At 50.3% G+C, this 25,503-nt stretch overlaps 1 protein-coding gene across 7 annotated transcripts in view; it reads left to right on the top strand.

The window, feature by feature from the left end:
• mam (neurogenic protein mastermind) overlaps positions 1–25,503 on the top strand; it is a 255,759-nt gene that overhangs the window by 116,397 nt on the left and 113,859 nt on the right. For 2 of the 7 annotated variants that reach the window (XM_076371711.1, XM_076371708.1), the window contains exon 1: positions 13,056–17,688. The exons of 4 other annotated variants lie outside the window; for them this stretch is intronic. In XM_076371711.1, the coding sequence (XP_076227826.1) occupies positions 17,683–17,688 (6 nt within the window). In that variant the 5' untranslated portion in view covers positions 13,056–17,682. Of the gene's footprint in view, positions 1–13,055; positions 17,689–25,503 lie in introns of those variants that run through there. One more of the 7 variants, XM_076371709.1, reaches the window with a different exon arrangement.

Raw genomic sequence — 25,503 nt, 5'->3', positions numbered from 1 at the left:
CGTTTCAAGTACGCCGATTGGACCGTCGGAGCTTTAGACTCGAATTTTTCAGAACGAAACCGGGAAATTGTCTCGCTACTTCTGTAACTGCAGAGCGATAGTTCGAGCTTCGTTTAATCAGTGTACCCCAGAGCGACAGGTAGAGTTGTACAAATTTTATGTTTGACCCTTCGGCTAGAATTTCAACGTGTTTCGAATAGTCCATTGAAACGAGAACACTGGCTTAGGTTGAACTAAGCCAATCTAAGATAATCGCGTTCGCTAAATATACGACTAACGGAACGTGTAATCATCGAATTAAAATTCTCTTACGTCAGATCTCGGCGAGCTTTGCCGCAGTTATTGTCGATAACACTATCGCCTCGAGCGCCAACAGTCGAAACCGAACGTTTCGAGCGCCTGTGGGCACTAACAGCCAAGGGGTTAATTGTTTTATGCAGTGAAAAAATAAACGGCACAATCCTGTGGACAATCTGCTCGCGCAGTTTGTTCCGCCCAGCGAAAGATCGCGGTTGGATGGAACGTTCCGCGATGGAACATTCGCTCGCGTTTCGCTCGCAGTCGTTCATACGGCGAGATTCCGCTTCTTAAAATCATCCGGGAGTGTTCGCCGCGGCAATCGAAACACGAGCGAGCCCCGAGCGACCGACGCACGCAATCGACTTCGCGTTTTCCTACGCCCTCTTGAACGTTCAAGCGTTCGAGGGCTGCTCTCTCGGCTTACCCTCCGCCTCCGCTCGCTTTGCCTCGCGAGCATCCGCCTGCGAGCATCTTCCGTCGCCCTTTCACCCTCGCAGCCGCGAAGCCGTGCTTTAGTTTTACTATTTCTCCGACTTTCCATCGAATGCCGACCCTTTCTTTTGTCGAACGGTTTCCGGGTAGGAGACTTTCGTCGCTTCTCGCAGCAATCGCGCGAGTTCGCGCGAGTAAAACAGTAATAAGGTGAAGGCAGTAGTTTACCAGTTAAAAAGATCGCGTGAATAACAAACTCCTTTATTAACGCTAGAACTGCCGAGCATTAATTCGATTAATATGCAATTCCTACAAAAATTGTAACGATAGATTATTTTCAGTTTCTTCAGATATTCATTATAGTACTCAAATGAAACTATTTTCATTTCGAATATTCAATGCTTCGAAGATATCAATAATTCCTAGAGAAAAAAATCGAAACCAGTCATTTTGACTAGTAGTTCTAGTGTTAAGTAGAAGCTCAATGGGTTATTGTGTATTATATTATATATCCTTTCTATCGAGTAATTATCACCATATTACATTATATCGCATATTCTTGTTATATACTTACTTATGTCATTCCATCCATATAAATCTACACATTTCGTGAACCCAAAGGGAAACGCCGAACCTGACGTTTTCGTTCTCGCGCGCCTCTATCGAGCCTTTAGCACTTTCCGATCGAATGCAGCGCGCATCGCGAAGCCTCGGAAGACTCGAGCCCATCGCTCGCAGCGATGCGTCGCCGCACGTTCCGCCGTGTAAAGGCGCCTTAACAGTCACGCTCCTCTCCGCCTTATCTCTTCATTTCTCCGACGCGCCGCACCGCGACAGCCGGAATCCGCAGCGAATATTCCCCGCAACCTATTCCCCGAAACCTATTCGTTTCCCGCGGTCGATCATCTGTTTCCCGATTTGCATCTCGATCTCCGATTTCCCCGGTGATCCGGCAAAAGCCCGGCTGGCCGGAGCGTTCGCCAACGTGAAAAATACACCGACGGGAGAGAGAGAGAGAGAGAGAGAGAGAGAGAGTTTATTTGACAATCGAGAACAGTCGAATTAATCCTGTAACGACTACAATCGTGCAACGCTTTCTCGCGTGTCGCAGCTCGCTCTCTTAACACGTTGCGTACCGGTAACGTGAAATCTCGTTTTTCTATAAAGACACTTAGCTATGCAATTTCTCTAATTACCACAGCATTGAAAAAATTTCAATTTAATTCGAATTGATTATCTATTTAAAATATATTACATAATAATATATCTAAGTTCTTCTATGTACAATGATATAAGTTGACCTCAGTGAGTCATTGAGATGTTACCTTTAAATACAATTGTGATACTACAAATAAATACAGGAAAATTGTTAAAACAGGTAGGAGTTGCAGTAAAACAGAACATCGAGTCTGACATAGGACCGCTAAGGGTTGACGCTTCGCATAACTAAATCAAACTACTTCAATTGACTCGGCTAACGATTATTTAACTCCGCTACACGCCGAACAGCGCGCCACAAAAGGGCGACATTCATCAGGACAAACATGCAGCGATAATAACCCGACTGGAACAATCCAGCGTTACATTTGTCGCGTTCCGCGCGGCACGGGATCGTCATACGCTGCCGCGCGTCGGAGGAGAGAGAGCGCCGGTATCGTACTCGGTCACGTTCGTTCTTCGATTCGCGAGCCGCGGAATTATCACGTTCGCGAGCCCAGCGGTTTCCGCCGTTTACGGGTAGCTTTGATCGCGGATCGGCCGTAATTAACCCGTTTCCCTCGAACAGCGCGCGCGCGCGCAGGCTCGATCCCCGGTGTCACTGCGGACGGTGCATCGACGGAAAATCATCGGCGATTTCTCCCGATCCGAACGGACACGGTGCGCGCGTTAATTTCGTTTACAGTTAGCTCGGCCCGCGAGCTCGCTTAATTAACGATGCTCCCAATAGAAAAAACGATCTCGCCCGGATCGGCGGCGGCGGAGAGGTCGAGACACACTCGCAGGAACGACGCGGGGCCTTTACAGCGGCGTAAGTATGTAGAACGGATTTCTAATTCGCCTCTTCCCATCGCGCGTCGTCCACTCCGCGTGTAAACCATGCGGAAAACTGCGTTGCTAAGTAGACCGTGCCGCGGACGGTGCACCGCGCACGCTTTTCGTCTTGCCGCTCCACTAAATCGGCTCGCCCCGGCCCGCGTCCTCGACGGTCGCCGCGGCCGACGACAATTCGAGGCCTCGCGGAATTTCGTGCTGGCGAACTGATGGGAATTTTCATCCGTTTATTAGTGGATTCGAGTGGATTTATCAGATGTGTTTGAGCTAATGCGATGTAAGAAGGAAAGATGAAGAAGGATTAAGGTATAAAGATGTTTCTTTCAACTGACCTAAAGAAAAGTCACTGTTGAATTAACCCTTTGCATTTTCATCGGTTTATTAGACTGGAGTGTATTTGTGAGGTGTGCTCGAGCTAATGCGATGTAAGAAGTAAATATGAAGAAGGATTAAGGTATAAAGATATTTGTTTCAAACGATTTAAAGAGAAATTACAGTTGAATCAAGGAACAAAGAAACAAAGATATTTGTTTTAACTGACCTAAAGAGAAATTACAGTGGAATCGAGGAACAAAGGAACAAAGATATTTGTTTTAACTGACCTAAAGAGAAATTAGTCGAATTAAGGAAGAGAGAAACAATGATATTTGCTTCGACTGACCTAGAGAAAAATTACAGTCGAATTAAGGAACATCTCTGTTTTAATACAATACCCCCTATCTCGATCCATTATACATATCTTAACCCTTTGCACTCGAGAGGTGACTCTCAGTCACCACATGATTCGATACAACAAAACTAAGTCGAATATTTAACATTTCAAACAGAAGTTTGCACTGCTACATGAAATATTTAAATAAAACACCTCTGTCGCTTAATTTATCTATGAATTATCGTTAAATTATTTTCAAACAATACAACCTGTATCTCGTCAGAAAACGTTGAATATTTCCAAAGGGTTAATTACTAGAACTGCTACAGATCAGCACGTAGTTCCCTTTTCTACTAATTAAGCGGCAGATAATTTAGCTTCGTCTATCGAAGCTTGTACACAATTCTAAAAACCTTCCACAAACGGTTGAAACCGAATTACTTAACTACACACATCCCATAGCTCCAGCAAAATTCGTTTCCCCATCGCATCTCTCAAATCTCTCCCCAGCGAAACTCATCTAGCAACGCCATCTCATTCTCTAACATCCAAGAACCCCGTACCTGACTCCCCAGAAAAAACGACTTCGTTGTAGATGAGAAGTTAAGCCAAACAAAATTCCGGTACGAAGCGGTTAAGGGAAAGGCGGCGGCGGCGGCGATACGGGAAGGGTTGAAAGTCCATCGAAGCGCAGCGCGGTTTCTCGGGTTGCCTAACCGAGGCTTCTTCCTCCTCCGCGAGTTTTTATTACGCTTGTTCCATATTTTCCGCTCGCCCTCTTCCGTGCCGAGGCCCTCTCCATCCCCCGTCCCCGTCCCGCCGCCCTCGTCCCCGCGTCGCTCCTTCGATTCCGTCGATCCCCGTCTCTCTCTCTCGGCACTTCTCCGCTCCTCTCCGTCCCTCTCGTCGCCGGTATCTCGAGATGGTCTCGCCTCTCGCTCGCCCCAGTGTCGCCGGTATCGCGCTTTATCCGCGTTCATCCCCCGCCGCGGCGTTCGCCTCTCTCATCTATCGTCACTCCATCCGTCCCCCTTTATCTTCGCTGCTCCTCCCCCCCGCGCGCGCGCCGCGGCCCCGCCGGGAGCGCTGCTCCTCCTCCTCCTCCTCCTCGCCCGGCTCCACACCTCCGCTTAATAATACACACCAGCCAGCCACCCGCTACTACAACACAGCACACCACCGGCGGCACCGACAGTGTGGCATACCACTTTATTGATCTTCTTTCCCCGCTTTCACAGGTTTCAACCCGAATTTTCCACCACTTTATGCAAGCGTCGCCCTCCTGCCCGTTTACGCGCCTCCCCCGCCCGCAGCCCCGGCCTACACCCCGCCGGCCGATTCATCCCTTCGCCGCCGATAAATCGAACCGAGGCGGACGCGAGCGGCTCGCCTCGCGTCGGCTGTCGGTCAAGTCGGACGGGATCGAAGATCGAATGACGCGAGGCTTGTTTTCAGATTCTGCATTTCTAGGGCCGAGTGCGACAGTTCCGTGAATTGCGTCGCTTTCGACGGACGTTCGATTCGTTCAATGTTTCGAGAGAGGTGAAGGGAGATGATGGTATGGGTTGTTTACTGATGTTTCGTGGTAGCGTTGATCGTTGATGTTCGGAGATGAGTGGTATGTTATAGACTTGAATTACTTAGTCATCCAGTTTCGTTAGATAACTTTGGCGAAGGACGATAAGACTGAGTATTGTTGAAGGATAACTGTTGGAGATATTATAACTAATAGAATTCGATGCGACGTCGTCTCGAGTCGGATCGTCGGAGGAAAACGTCGTATCGACGAAAGGGAAAGAGAGATCTCCGTGGCCTGGTTTCTTCGGATCGGGAACGGCGTCCTCGAGAGTAAACACTGTTGCTCGTCGCAACCTTCTTCCTTCGCCGAGCTTTCCTGCAGTTCGATCCTACCGCTGCTTTCTCCTTGATATCTACAATTGAAAGCTGCAGATGAGCAGTTCAATCGTTCGAATAACGGGAGATTGACACGTCGTTCGTTCCTTTCGTAGCGTCGAAAACTTCGATGTTCGACGCTGAAACTGTCAGACGGTTCATAACGACCCTGATTTCTTCATTTTTTAATTATTAGAGATAACAGACGTTTCTCTGAGAAATCTCTGAGAAATTAAAGAAATTTAGGAACACGCAAACTGAGTTATAAGTTAATTGAAGTCTTAGTAAAATAATTCGATTCTCCGCACATCCAAATTTTGTACTAAGAAAAATAAAAGATGGAAGAAATGTTATAGCATTTCCAATTTTCGCTAGGAATACTACAAAAATTATCCGCAGTCGCCGATAGATTACAAAACAACCTGCAGTGCTAAAGGTTAAAAATGTATCGATACAATCACCGACGCTCGCGTGTTTACCAGCCGAAGTTCAGCCGGCGTTCGATGCGTTAAGATGGAAGGAACGACGTTCACGGTCAAGACTCCGCTTCCACGGAATCTCGTTTACCAGGAACGGATCGGATCGGTTTAGCGAGGGCGACGGTTGTGATTCAGTTACGCGGACGCCGCGGTACGCGCCGGCGATGAGCCGGCCGCTCCCCGCGGCCGCGGCCGGCTCCTCGCGCGCGCTTCTAAGGCTCTAATGAAGGCAAGTAGGCAGTGGACGTCGTTCCGTGGCAGTGATTCTCATTAATATTCGCGCGAGGCGTGTAATTAGCCGGGGACGGCACGTCTGATCGGCGAATGAATCCGACGCTAAATTGCCATCGACGCGCGCGGGTACCTGCCAATTAACGGGAAACTCGGCGGGGCTGGTAAGGACGGTGCCGGCCGCGGCCGGAGGAAATATTATTAACCGGTAATTCAGAGTTACGAGATGAACGTCGCGCCGCACCGCGGTCGTCGAGCCGCGTTCCGAATACTCCTCGCGAATAGTCGCCGCTCGAACTCCGTGGTTCGATCCGCGCTCGGAGCTTCGCGGCCTTTTATTTGCCACTCGACCGGTATCGTTTTGTTAATCCTTTGCAATCGAAATATATCGAGATACACCTCGGCGAGTATTGCTTGCAGCCGGCGTTCCTTGGGAACTTCCAATTAGGGGTACGCGTAAATTAGACAAAGCTACTTCATGTCAATATTTCTCGATGCGATGTTCCTGGCTTCGTGATTTAGTTACGTTAAATTGACTAGTAGCCGAGGATCTTCTTAAGAGTTATGGAGTTAATTCAGAGATGGAAGGGAATGTTCGATTCGTAGGTCTACATTGGAAATCTTTTCCCTTTGTTTTTAAAAAATTAGAGATCGTTAGTATCACCGAAGTGCGCGGTGTTTGAAATATTCAATTCGAGGTACTGCACGGTTCCCGTTCGCCGCGATGAAGTTAGGCTCGAACCAGCCGCGCAGAATAGGAATCCGCTGACGACAGGTTTCGCTGGAATCGCGCGATTACTCGCACGCCCCGAGATAACTCGGAGAACCGAGCCGACGGGGAACGAGGCGCGCGAGTAATTGAAATTTGTCATCCTCGAGGCTCGCCCGGACGCGGGGATATAAAAATGTTTCTCGTCACGCGTTATTTTGGACGCGTCCGCGGCTTTCTTTCTCGAAGGTGCTTCCCAGCGAGTCAACCTACCCAGTCTGCGCGTTATTCGCGTCTCGCTTCAATTCTCCAAAAGTAATAGATACCATTCCCGATTATTTCCCAAGGAAAACCCTTCAATTTCGTGTCGTAGCATCGATAACGAACTTCATCCTTCAAAAATCACATCCCTCTCAATTTTCCTTATCTATTTCCTAGTTTCTCGTTGCACTTTTGTGAATTCCAAACTCCAAATTGACTAGTGTCGACGAAAACCGGCTAAGACCGCGATACACTCGATCGGCCGTCGAAGAGCGAGCGAGCGTAGTCCGGTATCGCGGAGGAGCACGCCGGGCACCGTAATTGTAACGATAAATAGGGCCGCGACGGAGGCAATGGGACAGATAATCAGTCGGTTTCTCTGGCCGCGTTGCAGAGGAGCACGATGGAGAACTGTGTCCTCTCTCTGTCCCTCGCATTCCGATGAACAGCGAACCCAGAAACGGGAGGGACTGGCAGGGTGACAAGTTACGTTCAGAGAAAAAGCGGGAGGGAAGGTGGATTGCGGGAAAAGAGGAACAGAGTCGGAGAGACGGAGACAGAGAGAGGGAGAGAGAGAGATAGAGAAAGAGAGGGAGGGAGCGATGCAGATAGGAAGAGGGAACGAGAGCGACAGAAAGAGAGAGTGATCTCGCAAATCAGTAGAAGGCGGCATCGACCTCGCCTCCCTCCGTCTTCCTTGCACCAGGTTTCCCTCTGGTCCCTTTTTCTCCCTCTTTCGCCGCTCGTTCCTCCCGCGGAATCCTTTCTTCTGTGTGTGCATTGTGCGGATATTACCGGTGCTGGCTGCTTTTACCGTGACCGTGGGCGTAAACGAGCCGGGAGATACCAACAGAGGGAAAGAAGAAAAAAGAGAGATGCCGAGAAACGATCGGTATTCCCTCCTTTCTTTCTCTGTTCCTCGGTCGGCCGCTTCTCTCTCTCTTTCTCGCTCGCCGCGCGCGCGCTCCCCACTCCGCGTCGGTGCATTTTCGAAAATAGTCTAATCTAAAAATATGCGGGCACGTCGAATCGCAGGCGGGAACAACGTGTTCGTGTCGGGCCGGGAATCGCGAACGGTTCCATCGGCGGCGTTTCGTTCGATCACGCGACCGTCCACCGGCGCCGGCAACTTTTAATAACCCGCCGATGAGCTCTGCCTTTTCCGCCTCTTTCCCTGTTCCCGCCGTCTCAGCGGTCGGGTGTCGTTAATTGGATTTACCGGTGCTCGACCCGCGGCGATCGGATCGGGGTAAACGCCGACTCTCGCCTCGCTCCGCGCTGGATCGCGAGGAATCGAGCTTGACGTGTACCGCTCCGCTGAGACTGCTGGCGGAAGATCGAGTAGATTCGGACTGTTTGCTGCTTTGTTCTCCGCGATCCTTGCTCTTCATCTGGCTCGAGAACAAGGGAGTTTTGTTGGGCGGATTGTGGGCTACCTACTAACCTAGGTGCATTCGTTTTTCTGGTGTCTTGTACGCAATTAGACACGGTCTCGTGGAAACTTGATAAAATTCACTGACATATTGTGTTATGGTTCAAGGCTTAGGCTAAATCTTAGAGGATCGACTCTAGATACGATTAATAACTCAATGCTCCACAATTCGTCACCAATCGCTAAATATTTTAAAACCGGAGGAATATTTGTAAATCACCGTGTTTGTGAAGCTTAGCTAGCCTAGCCTCAAGCCTTAAGCTAAGTCTTAGAGGATCGACTCTAGACGACAAGATTAATAACTTGCATCGCAATTCGTCGCCAATCGCTGAACATTTTAAAACCGGAGGAATATTTATTGAAATCACCATCATTACGAAGTTTGAACGAACGTAGACATCTTGGTTGCCAACGCAAGGGTTGAGTCGTTCAGTCGCCATCGCCCGGAGCTGAATCCAGGTCCTAAGCAGTCAATACCAAGAAAACCTCTGGACGCGTCGCAGCTTGCTACCAACCGCTAAACACCGACGCCAGAGGACCGTGGATCGTTTGTCCAGAAAATTGCCGCTAGCGCAGCGTGCCGTATTAATTGAAACGCGACACGCGGCCTCCGCTATGCAAAGAATGCCCGCCGGACGGTCATCAATTGCGCTCGGCGCATTCGCTCGCTCGCTCGTAGAGTGTCGGTCACACGAATCGCCTTCATGATACCGTGCGTCCGGACATTTAATTAGAAACGTGGCTCCGGACCCGCCCGATATCCCCGCGACATCTGCACGCGACATCCGAGCTGTTAATATCGCTGTTGCTCGTCGCGGAGATGGATATCGCCGCGTCGCCGATCAGATTCTGGCCACCGATCGCCGCGCGGCGCGTTAACCGGCCCAATTACGGGCGCAGTAATTAAACGCCGTGTATATTTAACGCGTTTACCGTGCTGGACCGACTTGCAAAGCTTGCTCGAGGCTCAAACGACTCGCGCAAACCGAAAACGTCCGCCGCGGATATCGTTCGAACGCTTGGCTTTCGGAGCCTCCGATTTCTAACGTCAACTCGAGTTCAACACAAAATTCTTTGTATTTTTCGTGAAACCTTGAAAGTTAGGGAACATCGAAATCTAAAATATTATTCGTCGACTCATTGAAATGTGTATCGTATAAGTTAGCCTGTTTTATCATCTCGCGCGACTAATCGCGCAGAATAACAGTCGTTAACAATAATGAACGTTCCCTCCTTAACCGCACATGTTCCGCACGCAATAAGTATCACTCGCGATTTTGAAATCCCAGTAATTAGCCTGCCTATAACATCGCGGTAAATCACGATTACGCGCGTTCGCGGTGAGTCATAACAGAATTCTTCGGATTGCAACATGTTCCTATCCCGTGGCCAGTTGTTCGTGTTACCCTAGACCCTAGTGTATTCCTCGAACGCGATCGTACGTTTTGTTTAACGATCACACGATCGGCTACAGTTGAATACGATTTACACGATGCTATTCGGCTAATTAGCATTCCACCGATACGATACTTAAGCATCGCGAACGTTACATTTCGATCTATCTCATAATTTACCTTCGTCAACTACTACCTTCTTCTTTAACTCTTTGCGCTCGAAAGACTCCTAGTCGCCAAATGATTTGATAGAGCAACATTATAAACTTTAATATTTACCATTACCCTCTGTATGCTGCATCGATACGTAAAATATTGAAAGAAAATAGCTTTAGTTCCCTAATCCATATGTGATTTCTTAACACTAGGTTTACGGGCATTTATTCTTCACTTCATTCTATTATTCCCAAAAGAATTGATACTCGTTTATTTAAATTGTAGAAACTGGAGATTCGATAGTAGGTAATTGTGGCACCAATCAAAATCGGCGTAATATTTCAAGTGAGATATTTCATAATATTTCAAGTGAGAATCTCTCGAGTGCAAAGGGTTAAACAGGTAGAGGCAATTATATAAAAAGTCGACTCTGACATAGGACTGGCAAGGGTTAAACCTCGAAACCCGCGAATACATCGTTTTCGTCCCAAGCTTCCCAGCGCAAAGCGAACCGAATCCCCGAAAACGGACTCGCCGTTTCGCGGCGAGATCGCGCCGGCGTTTCGATGATATCGACGTCCGCCGTCCGCTCCGGCGAGCGGCGAGTAATTTTCTGGAAATGAGCCGTCGCGAGCCAATTCGGTTGAGTATCACTGGCGGATTTGTAATAAGTGCAAGCGGAGCGGTACAGATGCGTCGCTCGCGCCGGTCCCGTTCGCTCTCGCTCGCTCTCTCTCGTTCCCTATCGTCGCGTCGAATCCCGGCGTACCGTGAAACCGTGATGACGCAACGGCGGAGCGTTGGTGGTGGTCGGGTGTCGCGAACGCGCCTGTGTAAAAGCGGTCCGCGCTCCGCCAGCTGCACGGTAGCCGCTTTAAGCCGCGCTCGCGACTCCGGCGTAGGTGCGAACGATCCTCCGCGGAGAAAGTTTCGGCCGCGACACCTTCACCTTGCACCCGCGCGCCGTCGCCGCGACGGAACGTTCGATCGTTCGCCGGGTGGACATTGAACTTGGCTTTTTTTTCCAATGGGAAACGATCGACCGGGTTACATTAAATAGTTCACGGGGCTGTTTCGGTCAATTATTCGGCGATCATGAATATTTCGGGGGTGTACGAATTATTGTCGATTCGCGGTTGTCCGAGGAAGGGATTGGATATCGAACGTTGCACGGGGGTGGTTCGTTCGCGTTTGTATGGGAATTCTTGGGTGGACGCGATCGAGCTTGGAACTTGGTTATTGGGTCGTCGAAGGGAGGTCTCTCAGTTTGTTGAGTTTCAAGGCGCAGTTCTCAGGCTTCCATTTGTTTAACACTTTGACTACGTCACCCGAATTCGGGCGATAGCGTTTTATACATCGACTTGACAATGAATTTTCTCGGTGGCGTATCGGGGGAATTTTTTAGATGTAATAAATATAGAAGTGACGGTAGTATGATTGTTACGAAGGATCTTGACTTTTTGGTTTCCGTTCCGTTAAGAAAACTGTTCCGCTTGTATGAGAGTTTCAGTGTTTATTTGCCAGTCAACGTGTTAAAACATCAATGATTTGATGTACGATCGAAGGTAGTCTTGTTTCTCTGAACTTGTTTTGATCAACGTTTTCTTTGGTCTTTCATTTTCTCGTATCTTTTAAATGATTTTCGGAGATTCAGGATCCAACCGCTTCGATCGTCGACTCCGTTACTTATAGCGCCGACGCCGCTCGAGGACTGCACAAAGAGCGCCGGTACGCGTTGACGCAGGACAACAACGTCTGAACGTCGATCATCGACGCGACCGGCTTTCCGTTCTCACAGTTCACGGGTGCATCCGTATCGACTCGACCTCCGTTCGCTCGACGCCGCACTGACGCGCACGGTGCATAGGACCAATCGAAACTACGCACGACAGACGGTTTGCCGTACTGACGCGTGTCCGGATCGTTGAGGATTCCATGCTGCCCGGTAGAATTAGTCATCGGAAGACCGACGAAGCTCCCTTCGAGGCGATCAATCTGACGAATACGAGAATCTTTGCGTTCCATGATCGTCACACCTTTTTCTCGGATATACGAACTTCTATATCATTCAATCTTCAGTATCTGTTTAATCTCCAAATATTCTGATTACCCTATATAACTCTATACAATCTCCGAAATCCATTTCGATGCTCCAAACTTTATAAATACGCGACTCCTCGTATTTTATAATTTCCGAAACTTCGAATGCTTAACATCTTCAACATCTGTTTTATGCTCCAAGTGTTCTGATTACCCTATGTAACCACATATAATCTCCGAAATCCCTTTCGATGCTCCAAACTTTACAGGTACATGACTCCTCGTATTTTCTAATTTCCGAAACTTCGAATGCTCAATATCTTCAACATCTCTTTAATCTCCAAATGTTCTGATTACCCTATATATCCCTATATAATCTCCGAAATCCATTTCGATACTCCAAACTTTGCAAATATACGACTCCCCGTATTTTCTAATTTCCGAAACTTCTTAAATGCTTAACTTCTCCGAAACATACGAATCTCCGCATCTATTTCCCGAAACACTTCCCATACTTCTAAACCCCTCGACAATCTTCGCATTCCCTGATGCTCGAAGCTTCCTCCGAAGCTCCGATACACGACGCTTCTCCATCGGCGAGCAGGTTACAGAGTAACCCGCGGAAAACCGAAAAGACCCAATTCCGATGGCGAAATACAGGTCCCGCGTGCCGAGTGCAGTAGTGTATGCCGCACTATGCAGACGACCGAGGGGAGCAGCGAACGGAGCGGGAATCCGAGTGGTCGTAGTCGCGACGCGTCGGTTTGGAGCGCTTCGGGTACGGAGCGCGAGCGTGACCGAGCCGAGTATCGTAGGGCACACGAACGCGGCCGAACGGAGTATCGTACCGGCGCACGGCGGGTGCACGGCGGGTCGTATCGGGTCGGGTCGGGTCGGGTCGGGTCGGTTCGGTTCGACGCGACACGGTACGAGACGAGACGACGCGACACGAGTCTTGGCGGGACGGCGCGAGGCGAGGTGAGACACGACAGGCGAAGCGAGGCGAGGCCAGTCGAGCCGAGCCGAGCCGAATCGACTCGCAGCGAGAAGAGAGTCAGTGGCTGGCGACTCCTCGGGGCGTCAGGTTCTCTGTGTGGGGCTTGTTGTCGTTTCGCGCTCCCCTCGCGCCACGTGCGCAACGTGACAGCTTGCGAAGAGGCGTCGGCGCTAGCTCACGGCTGCGCTCGTCCGCGGATCGCGACCGGAGTTTCCGATCGGTGACGAGGATCCCTCGAACCGTCGCATCCGACTGTTTCCGCATATTCGTCGCGACCGTTGCACAAGCGTTCCGAGAGTGTCGCAGTGTCGAGTGTCCAGAGTTTGACAAGAAAGCCGATCCTCGATCAGCTGAACCGGAGGTGGGACTTCGCACTCGATCTCCGGTGCGATCTCGTTGACTCGAGTCCCCATTGCGAGCGCCGTGCGCGATGCTACTTGTTGGATCACGGACCAGCCGATAAGCGGCGATCGGTGCGCGTTCCCGAATTCGTCACGACCGCCGGCTACGTGCCCTCGACTGCGGTTATCGCAGCCGGGACTTTCGTTAGCAACTCTTATCTGGGCTACGCGAGAATAAACCTGACCGCGTGTACGTAAACACCACTGATGCGGGAGTCCGCAACTTAGCCGGACGCGTACCACGCTTTCTATCTACAACTCCGGTGTCCGTCGCACCGGCGAGCAAAAGTGGCAGTGAACGTCGTTCGCACCGACTCGAGCACATCGACGCAAGAAACCCAAACAGAGTCTAACGTCGAATCATCCCCTTTAATCCTCGGCAGAGGTACCAGCAGCTAGAAGCAAGACAGTGCGAAAGCCGAGCTCCATCTGGGTACTCCAGAAGCCGAGATCAGCGCAGAGTCTCGACTCCGAGGGATCGTAGACGGTGGCCGTCGTCGCGCGTTATCGGCGGGGCGAAGGGTGGCCGGGAGGACGACGGATAAGCGGACGACGGATAGAGCGAAGAGGCAAGAGCGCGTGGAAGGAGGAGGCTCGGCGACGAACGAAGAGGCGCAGCGGCCGGAAAGAGAACGCGCGAAGAAAGGAGAGAGGAACGAGAGCAAGGGTACGGAGACCGAGGGAGAGCGACGAGAGAAGATTTCTGGGCACGCGCACTCCACCTGCCAGCGTGTAGTGGCACGCGCCATACCCACCCCCCTCCGTCGTGGACGTTGCCCCCTGCCCCTCCTCTCGGCGAGTCTTTCGTGTTGCCTCCTGGCTCTAGCGCGGCCGCCGATTCTCTTGCCTCTCACCCCCGTGTGCGGATAGAGCCCCTCCCTGTCGCTCGGCCGCGCGAGAGAAGGAGAGAGGCGCGTCCCTCCCCGCGCGGGGGCTCTCTCGGGCCCGCACTCCTCCCGCGGGAATCCCCTCCCGGTGTTCCCCTCACACGCGTGTGCGGCACACGGTGCACCGACGGAGAGAGCGAGCTGGAGAGAGAGAGAGAGAGAGAGAGAGAGAGACCGGGACGCGCGCCGCGCGCGGGAGTCAATCGCTCGCGGACTTCGATAGGACGAGCACCTCCTCTCTCGGATCCTCCGGGGCGCCTGTCCTCTCCTCCCTTCTCTTCGGAGCGGTCCCGTTTATTTGCGTACCGCGTCTCTCACCGGTCTCCGGTCCCCGTCTCCTCCCTTCCGCCCCGTTTCGTACGGTCTCGCAAGCAACCCCCCGCACGGTGGAGCAGTCGCTAACCTTCGGATTCCGTTTGCCGATGATCGGAGCCGCGACAGGAGACCGACCGACAGCCTCCGGCGGAGAGTTCCATGTGTGTGCGCGGAACAGTTTCTAGATGACGGATAGGGTGTCCCCGCGTGCGGTGAAAGACGCGAGAGGCGAATGAGTCGGTAGGCGCGGGAAGTTGTGCACAGAGAGCCGACCGAGTCGGGCAGCGTGGCCGAGGGAACGTTTCCGGCCGATGTTCGCGTATGAAAAGACCCGGTCGTCCTCCTCCGCCTCTTCCTCCTCTTGTTTCCGGCGTACGTCCGCTGCCAGGGGGCCGACGCGCGTGGAGATCCTGCGTGTCGCGCAGTAGGCTGAAGGAGCAGAGGGCGGACCGCGGCCAAGACGACGACGACGACGACGACGACGACGACGAGGAGGACGATCGACGGCGAGGCTGTCACCGGCGGGTGCGTCGCATCGACGGCCCTCGGCGCACCGGGGATCACCGGCGAGCCGGCGACGAGTACCGCGGCCGAGTGAAACGGGAACGACGGCGGCGTGAAGGAAGAGCCGGCGCGCGGGAAAGGGTAGAACGCGGGAAGGAGGAAGGAAAGCGAACGATCGTGCGTCGGCCGGAGTGGGGGATCGACGCGTGCTACTACCGCCGTTACTTCCATCGCAACAAAAATAGTCGAGTAGTCGCCGCGGCGGAGAAAGAACGGGGTCCGAGGGGGAGGAAAGATGGAATGAGAACGCGGGGGGAAGAAGGATGACAGCGGTAGCGGCGGCGGCGGTGGCGGCTGCGGCGGCGACGACGACGACGACGAGGGACGCGAACAAGACGACGACGACGACGAAGAAGAAGACGACGGCGGCGGTGGCGGCGACAGCGACAGTGACACCGGCGACGCTCGGACAGGAGGAATAAAGTTATCGTAACACACGTACACACACGCGCAGGCGGGCACGTGTGACGCGCGGCCCCTCCGCTCCGAGAGTGCAGTGGTTCGGTGCAGCGACTCTCGGCTCGTCGCGCGTTCGCCGCGGTGCCTGTTCTCGTTCGCGCGCGTCGCGGTGCTCCCCGTGTTCTCTCCGTCCGTGTGCGCGCACGCGACCGGACGATCGAGATCTATCTCTCGCTCACCGACGAAAATACACGCGCCGATCCTCCGCCTCGCACGGCGGGATCCGCGGCGGCAACCTCTTCGGGATCAGTTTCGCGGACGAATCGACGGGAACGCGGTCGGCGTTCGCTCGCCGGCCGAAAACGGTTGCGAGGTCGCTCGCGCGAGCGCGCGCGCCCGCACGCACGCACGCACGCACGCACGCACGCACGCACGCACGCCGATCAGCTGGGGGACGGGATCGTTCGTCGCGTGCACCCGCCGGAAGAACGATACTCCGCGGCGGCCAGTTCGCACGGGAGCGCGCCTCTCGTCCTCGGCACGCGTGTCGTCCGAGCCGACGTTCCCCGAGAACCACCTGTTGACGGCACGGTTTACGAGGGAAAATCGACGGCGCCGTAATTTTCCGCGGCCAGCCGCCGGGAACGCGCGTGTGCCAGTGCGGACGTTGAACGAGGGATGGAACGGTGGTGAACGATCGGTTCCAGGAGGATAAGTAGAACTCGAGCGAATCTGCGATCGCGCGGCGGATCGCGTCGACGGAAGTGTCGCGCGGACGGTTCGTCTTCCATTGAGATGCGAATTACCCGGGGCCAGTCCTCGGAGGAAGTCGGTGTTGAGTATGCGTGCCGGCGCACTGTTTTTCGGGGCGAGCGTTATCGAGACGTTGTTGGCCGGGCGCTTTATCGGCCGCTCGCATCGCCAGTGACACGGGACACGAGGAGGAACGAGTGAGAGGAGGACAGAGAAGACGACAGACCAGAAAGACCGGGAAAGGAGAGAAGAGGGGTCGCGGGTCACGGGAACCGTGGCCACCGATATGCGGCACGCAAACTCGTCTCGACGAGCCGAGAATTTTGGCCCGCGTCGCCGGATCGGGGCGCGCTCGCGTCGGCCGTAGACGCGCGACCAATCCGCGGGAGCGGAGCGAGCGCGTGGCTGTGATATGCCGATCGACCACCGCGGTTTCTATTCCCGGCATCTTTGTCCTCTCGTTCGTCCGTCGATCGGGGATCGAGGATCTCCGAGGGAGTCCTCGCCCGAGTATTGGCTAGTCAAAGTGATCGGATAAAGGGCATTACGCGCGGACCGCTCGCGCCAGTGTGAAACTTACAATAACCTATCGTTCCTCGGGCAGTGACAGCGACGTTTCTACGAGTCGTTCGACACGAGTCTCCGAGGAGAGCGTCGCAACGAGGATTTCGTCGATTTCGCGACGCGAGTAGTTAGGACACCAGAACTCCGCGATCGGCGTCGACGATCAAACGCGCGTGTAACGGAACTCCCTTGATCTTTCGCAAGTTTCCTCCGTTCCGAGGCGAGCTTCGAATTTTCAAAGGGAAGTTCCGCGAGTGGTGCCCGGTCCCAGAGAGCCGAGGGACGCGAGGAAGGGACGAAAGTGCGCGATTCCTGTTCGTTTCTCTCGTTTGCACGGTTACTCGCGGCCGATCCGTTCGCTGCCGCTCGTGGATCGCGTGTCGCGGCGGCCAGCGCGCGCTCGCCCGCGAGAAAATGACCTTCGAGTTTCGCTGAGAGAATCCTCCCATTCGGAATCGCCTTCGCACGGAGGGAAAACATGGTTCTGTAGCCGGGAGTGTGCGCGCGCGCGCGTGTCGCTCACACTCTCTCTCCCTCACTCTCTCTCTCTCTCTCTCGCTCTCTTCTCCTGGCGAGTCCCTTCCCGGAGGAAGGAGTCGTCGTGTCGCGGGCAGTGTGTTGGTGCGGATATTATAGTGGCGCGAAGAAGTGACCGGACGAGGGGCATGGTGGGCCCCCACCAACCAGGGCCACAGGCCCGGGTGGCCCCCCTGTAAAAAGGAAATCTTCTCGCGCTATCGTGCCGCTCCGTGCTCCATTAGACTGCCTGGAATGATGGTAAGTGTCCATAAAAACAATCTTCTTATCTATCCGTGTCATAGTTTGTTTTCCTCGGCCGCGCGCGCGCGCGCCGGCCCATCCGGGAGAGCGCAGTTTCCGCGTATTCACTGCTGGCGGATCGTTTCGACGACCATCCTGAAGAATGCCGGACTGATCGATCGAGTCGCGTTTCTCGGCTCCTTTTCGATGCCCATTTCGTGTTCTTTGATACGGTTACACGCGAGCAATTGAAACCGGCAACGAAACTCTCCACGAAAGATCTTTCTTGCTCCGCGTCGTCATCTCCTAACAGTACTGTTAGGGGATCTAGCTCGAGGAATACCGATCCGGTTACACGGTTACGTTTGTTCGAGTCAATCGGAGGACTCCTCGGAATGCGTGGTTAAATAATGCGCAATGAACCGTGTAACGGCGGTGTACAGGGAAACTGGTTGTTAAGTTACAGGTGTTTTGCTGTAAGTCTAAATTGATTCTCGAAGGAATAGATCGGACCCATTTAGACTACACCGATCGCGATTACGGCGGACGCGAGAGGTTCTCGGAGAGTTCCGGGTGGTTTGACATTGTGACGATCGAACTGAAATATAAGTCGATCAACCTGTCAATAAGCACAGTCCTATAAAAAGCCGGGGAAAAATCAATGTTCCCGGTGGTTTCGCTGTGAAATATTCATCACCGGAGGGCGTCTTATTTTGCCATTTTTGCGAACGAGTACGGTTGACCTTTATCGGTTTCCGTTCGGAACGTTCGCGACGACTCCGCTCCGTCGACGGCGTAGCTATACCGCCTGCTCTAAATTTAATTCTACGAACATCCATTCAGGAAACCGCGGACAACGGGCGAGAGTCTAAATTTCACGCGAAACAAACCGAAACGCCCGCGCGTTTCGATTCGAAAATTCCTCGACGCGACGAGAAACGAAACTCGCAAGAAATCGCGAGCTTTTCGACGGGGGACGACGGTTTTTCTTGTTTCCCCGGCGTCCCGGTTCTTCCGCTCGTTTTTCGCGCGCGCGTCGTTACCGGGATCGCCGGCGAAAATTCGGCGAGCAGGTTTCCATCCCCCCGATCGCAGTTTACGCGGACGAAGGGTATTGATTCGCGAATGTTTTTCTTTTTTTATCTGCGGCCCGGCTGTCGGTGACTTCGCGCGCCGGCCAGATAACGGAAGCTTCGGCCCGATAAAAATTATCCACGGCCCCGCGGAATCCCGGTGAAAACTACGGCGAGATTTATTTTCGTTCGCGCGCAGTTGGCCGGAGCGTAATCTGACAAAGCGTTACTAACAATAACCGGAACGAGACACGACGTATCGATTGCAAATTAGGCTACGCGTTGCTGACCTGTAATCGCAATTTGGACGCCGTGCTTTCTAATCGGTAATTGCGAACAGCTGGTTATCTAATCGGAAGTTGAGTTTGTGGTTTCGATTCAGTCTTCGTTTTCTAGGGATGATTCTGTGGAAACCGAAATTCATTTTTCGATCGATCGTGATATTACTTTCGAAATAGATCAGTACAGTTGTATTTAGCAACGGAATTTCAGTGGATCTGACGAATTTGAATTGCGATATAGAAGAGAATATGTAAATTATAGAGAAACGATGGAATTGTGTCAGTTGTGAGGAAAGTTACGTTTGTCATTGGAATTGTGCGCAGTAGATGACATCGTTAAGAGATACTGCAGCTTTTAAGGTCTAAGATATAATTATTTCTGTCTCAGAAGCTACATTATGTCTCATTGCAACAGATATTGCAGCTTTAAGGTCTAAAGTGTAGAAATTATTTGTCTGAGAAGCTATGAGGTTAAGTTTAGAAAACAAAAATTGAGAAAATGAATGCTTCGGCTTCTGAAGTTCTTGCCCTAGAATCCTTGAACAATTAAAAAGAACACTATTTGTTCCATTAAAATTCACAAAAATGAGGAAATAGCGAAAACCGACTCCATAGGAGTGGCTCGCGTCGACCTGTCCGGTATTGAGCGTGAAGTTTCTCGTTTTCTAAATTTAAACGGGAAAAACGAAGTTGCAGCGCTTTCAAAATGAATGGTCCACGCAATCGGATCACGTTTCCTCCGAGGCTGGAGTTGCGGAATCCGTTCTCGTCCCTCGGACACGCGTCCGCGGCCTCTCGAAGATTCAAAGAAACCGGAAACGTCCGAGCGTCGTAACTGTATTGCGCCATACGCGCCACGCCGCGCCGCGGCTGTTTGTATTGAAATCGCGATGCGTGCCTCGCCGAGCATAACGCGAACCCGGTGTCTTCTGGTACCGGTGCAATGGTTCCCGGAGATCGAGCGGATCCAGTCGCCGTGCTTAAGTACTGTTTCGTCTAAATGCTTTTCCAGGACGACGGATTTTCTGAATGTCCATTGTGTGTTTCGCAGGGAATATTAGAATATTTCGTTAAGTGCCAGTCGGGATGACTAGTCTTTTCGCAATTGATGCCATAGGAGTGTTAAGTATTTTTTTAATTTGGGAACTTGGGGAAGTTGTCGTTTTGATAGGGATCGTATTAGATACTGAACGATAGTAGGAAATAGAAAGTTCTTATTAATGAATAGTCAACGATAGAAATACAGAACGGAAGATAGTAATATCTACTCGATAAGAAATAATAATAAGTACCTGCCCAATGCTAAATATCTTCTCAATAAGGAAAACTCAATAATAAGTACTCAATAATAAACCCAATGCCAAATATCTTCTCAATAACAAAAACTCAGTACTAAATACTCACTGATAGAACTACAAAACACAAGGCACTCAATGCCAAATATCTTCTCAATAATAAAAACTCAATAATAAAACTACGAAACAGACACTAAATTTCCAAGCTCTCCAACAACGAAAGCTCCCCAACGAACACAGCAAACCCTAAAAACGGCAGGAATTCCTCTCGAAGTTCCGAGCCGAAACGCGAGAGAGCAGACGCGCAGAAAAAGTCGCAGCGGAAAGACGGTAGAGAAGGTCGGGTGCGCTGTCCTGTGGAACGTGGAAGCCGGATAACAGGATGGGCGCGTTCGTGCGCTACGGGAATAGGAAAAATGACGAGAAGCGGGAGAACGCTATCGATTTGCTCCCGGTTAGGCCGTTGGCTCCGCGCTCCCGGCGTCCGAGGAGCGTCGAGATCGCATGCACACACGTAGAACAATAGATTGGCCGTCGTCTAACGGCATTCTGGCGGTCGGGACGGCCGATAATAGGGGCATCCAGCGCGAGCTCGTGGACATTCCGCGTTTCTCTGTCCCAGGCGCACCGGTTCCGTTGCACTAACGACCGGGGCGTTAGTCGGGAATCGGCAAGCCGCGGTCGTTTCGCGTCGCTCCGTTCCTCGAGCGAATGCTGCCGCGTTTTCTGGACGCGAGCACTCTTCGACGCTGATTTTCTGCATCGACCTCCCGCTTTCTAATGTCGGATTCTTCACGGACGTTTCTAATCCGATTCCGTTGCCACCGATATCGGTCGGATTGAGTGATGCTTTATAAAACTGTTGCTCTTAGGAAGGTAATCTTATTGTGCTCTTTGTGCTCTAGCTTTACCTCGTAACATCGTCAGATAATCGACGAAAGTTTCAAATTTAACCCTTTGCAAAATTATAAACTTTGGTATTTACCATTAACCTTTGTATACATCAATGCGTGAAATATTGAAAATAGCTTTGTTCTCTGATTTATGTGTGATTTCTTGTTACATTCATTTTAAAGAATCTTGTCTACATCTAATTAGAATGTATTAGAATTAGGAATATTCAGTACCTTCGAAATATCGCTTTTCGCTGAGGATAAATTATTATCTTAATCCTCTTTCCTCGAAGCTCTAGTTTCTACATAATTATCCTGTCTTCTAACAATGCAGTAAAGTATATAATAAACACTCCTAAATCCAGTGTCAACATTTATCTAAATGAAACTACAACCATTGTTCTCCATGAAATCATTCATCACGAAACAATAAATTCTTTCGAAAAAGATTTATTATCAATTATCAATTATCAATTAGATCGGTAGGACAGGTAAACGATGTTTATTCCAATTAGATTCGTTATCCGTTAGTTTCTTCGAGTGATATTCCATTGGTAAATATTTTTTTTTTGTCCGTGGGAGCAACATCGATGGTTGTAGCATTAAAGAAAGGGGTTGCGCCGGTATCGTGGTCGCCGATGCCAGGCGTCCCGATTCCGGCGTGTCATAACAGGGGAATGAGCTCCGCTCGGGTGGCCGACTCATGGCTGCGCGTCGGAATTATTTATACCACTTGATTACACGCGTTGCTCGGAGCCGAGCCGCGCCGGAAACGACCGAAACCGAGCAGCTCTCCGGCGAGGCTCGCCGGCGATCGCGGCGTATCGCGCGCGCATCGTTCTCTATCGAGCATCGATGCGGTGAATCCGGCATACTTTGCCCGCTTCCGCGATGTCGACGCGCGTCGGGCTAACGAGGAAGGACAGAGAGGAAGAAACGCGGCGATCGTTGGAAATGGACGGGAACGTGAAAATCGGGTCGAGCCTGAGAAAACCGGGTTCGGGTATTCGAGTAACGAAAATTGAAGATCGGTGGGTTGCTGAATAGTCTCTGCTATAAACGATGGTTTTCAGTAATAATAATAAAATATAAGTTATCTAGAGAGTATAACTTAAAGGAAAATGGGGAAAAAAGAGAATTCCAAGCATGGAAATTTCGAACACCTCGTTGCAGTTGACTAAAAAGTAAAATCTCGATAACAAAAACCACAAAGTTCAAGTATTCGGGTAACGAAAATTGAAGATCGATGTGTTGCGAAATAGTCTCTGCTATAAAGAATGATTTTCAGTTATAATAATAAAATATCAGTTATCTAGAAAGTGTAATTTAATGGAAAACAAAGGAAAATGGGGAAAAAGAGAATTTCTAGCATGGAGATTTCGAACATCTTGTTGCATTAAAACGTAAAATCTCGATAACGATGATTTGCACTGCTGAAGCGAGCACCGTGTAAAAATTCTATGGTAAGGGGTTAACTCGTTGCGGTCCGATATCGAGGCGAGTTTCGTTAGAATTATTCGCTACTGGATTACAGGCTAACGCGTTGTCTGTTCATCGCGCACCGTTTCTACTTACGCCGCCAATGAGCGCGACTCTGGAAATTTGTTTCACGGTCGAATTAGATGTTACTCTCGTAGATTAAATTCGTTTGTTTATTTATCTATTATTTATTTATCATAAATTCGTTTATTTATTTATGAGAAGATGGAGATTATTAGTTCGAGGCGAAATTCTGCGATTTACAGACAGTCTCGAGATTCTTCCGAGGTTTCAAAAGAAATTCGATTTTCATGTAATAGTGTATATTGTTACATATATAACAAATTTGTGATACACCATGTATATTGTGACATGCGAAAGAAACGCCACAGACCAAGAGACGGATGAAGCTTGACAGTGAGTAAGCGGCCATTGATAACACGAGCAGAGACGAAAGAAGCGTGAACTCTAATTAAATTGAATGATACGAGATTATCGCGTATGTTCGAAACTCGTCGCTGAAATATACGCTTTGACGTCATCGATTCACGTGTGGGTCGCAGGTTTGATCCACGAAATGTTACTCTATTCGTATTTTCACTAATATAACACATTTCTCTATCCCCATAACCATAAAACAAAATTCACGTTTGAATCTCCCGAGAGAATCACAAAAATCACTTCATCCCAGGTGATAAACCAGAGGAATCTCGCTAAATTTTAATTGGAAATTATTCTCCTAGCTTAGTCTCATTTTTCAATTGAATTTTCGACTGTTCCAAGAATAATTATATCATTGACTGTAGCAAATGTCGAAAATTCAATACAAGAAAAATAACTAAACCGAGAATTTAATACGATTAATATGCAGTTCCTATAAAAACTGTAACAATAGATTATTCTCAGTTTCTTCAGATATTCATTATAGTACTCAAATGAAACTATTTTCAAAATCATTTCGAATATTCAATGCTTCGGAGATACCAATAATTGCTAAACAAAAGAATCATTCTGACTGGTACGGTAGTTCTAGCGTTAACCAGAGAAGAATCGCGATCCGCGCGATCGATCTCGGTGGCTCACCTTTCCCGTTGTCTCTCCGGTGGCGTCACGGCCCGACGTAATTAGCAGCCCACTCGGAGGACTATTAATTCCCCCGGCGCACGCGGCGGAGTCCCCGTAACTCTCGATTCGAAGCACCGAAATACGCCGCGGCGACCTTGCCGCGTTATTAGGCTACGCTTTAAGCGAAGATTTCAGCGTCTTGCCGTTCCGTCGATTGCCCCCGTGTCTGGGCAGATATATTTAGCTCCGTGGCGGGGTATCGCGGATGGATGCAGAGCCGCGATCCGACTCGAAAAGAGATAGCCGACCGGATAGATAATGCCGTTTATTAATAGCGACTAGTTTCACCAATCCGCCGCTAGCCGAAGTTACACTCGCGTCCGTTACGATACTTCATCGCTGGAAAGAAGTTCGGACATCGCGAGAATCCGGTGTACGACTTATCGAGTCGAATTCGATTGGGTGAATCGGATCGGAATAGGAATTCAGTAAAATTCGTTGTATCATTGATCACATTTGTCGTTCTTTACTTCTTCAACATTCTTTTCCATTGTTTTCTTGTTAACCTTTGAGCGTTTTCAGTTGGTTAGTGTCAAAGATTTAACATTGTATCGGATCGACATAGAAATTCGGTATATTCCTTGTATCGTTGATCACAGTTGTCGTTCCTTGCTTCTTATTCACAGTAGAAGGATTTCAACATTCATTTCTTTTACTGTCAAAGATTTAACCGCTTTGCTTGGAATATTCTTTCACGCGCGAAAGAAGCTTTAAAAGAATCTTTCCTACGTTTGTTGTTTTCATGGAAAGACATCTCTTCGTTTTCTGAACGCCTTCGCGTCTACAACCTATGTTTGTAGTTCTATGTAATGGAGTTAAAAGAGTGCTACTTGCGTAGAACAAAGAATTCCATGCTCTTTCTATGTCTAGGTTTACTCTGAACAATTGTTTCCATTGAACTGAGTGATATTCGTATTTCTTGAATAATATTTGAAATCTTCGTGAAGAGTCTAACATAAGTCAACCGACTAAGACTAAGATTGAATTGCAGTGAGATATTCCAGTTGCCAACGCAAGGGTTCAAATAATCGCATTTGTTGAATAACATTTGAAATCTTCGTCAAGAGTCTGAGATTATATAGAATACTAAGACTGAATTGCACTGAGATATTCCAGTTGCCAACTCAAGGGTTCAAATAATCGCATTTGTTAAATAATATTTGAAATCGTGAAGAGTCTGATACAAGTCAACGGACTAAGACCAAGATTGAATTGCACTGAGATATTCCAGTCGCCGACGCAAGGGTCCGAGCGACTGTCTGCAGCGCAGACCGATATCGACGCTGCGAAGCGCATCTCGATCTCTTTCTCCGCGTGCTCTCGACGCGCTGTTAACCGGCCGGTCGTGGTGTTTGCGCGCTCTCGCGGACGTTCCCTCGGCCCGCGACCGCGTTTTACGACGCGATAAACCACCGTGTTTCTCAGCTAATTTCCAGCGTGACGAAAAGTCATTCCCCGACCGTGAATCCTCGCGATGCCTGCGCCCAGAAATATCGCGAGTCCACTCCTGGATCGAGCTTCTCGATTCGTTCTCGTCGCATCACGCCGGTGTGTGCGAAACGACGCGAATTCAACGCCCCCTGTTTCGCAATCGGCGATACTATAAAACCGTCGAACTTCCAGATTATTCGTAAAGTTAATAATCTCGCTTCCACGGTGCGACGAATGCCGGTAGAAATCTAATCTT

Source organism: Nomia melanderi, chromosome 10 (assembly GCF_051020985.1).
Source record: "Nomia melanderi isolate GNS246 chromosome 10, iyNomMela1, whole genome shotgun sequence".
Lineage (NCBI taxonomy): Eukaryota > Metazoa > Arthropoda > Insecta > Hymenoptera > Halictidae > Nomia > Nomia melanderi.
Note: the sequence above shows the minus strand (reverse complement) of the source record. Positions and strands in the feature narration are given on the sequence as shown.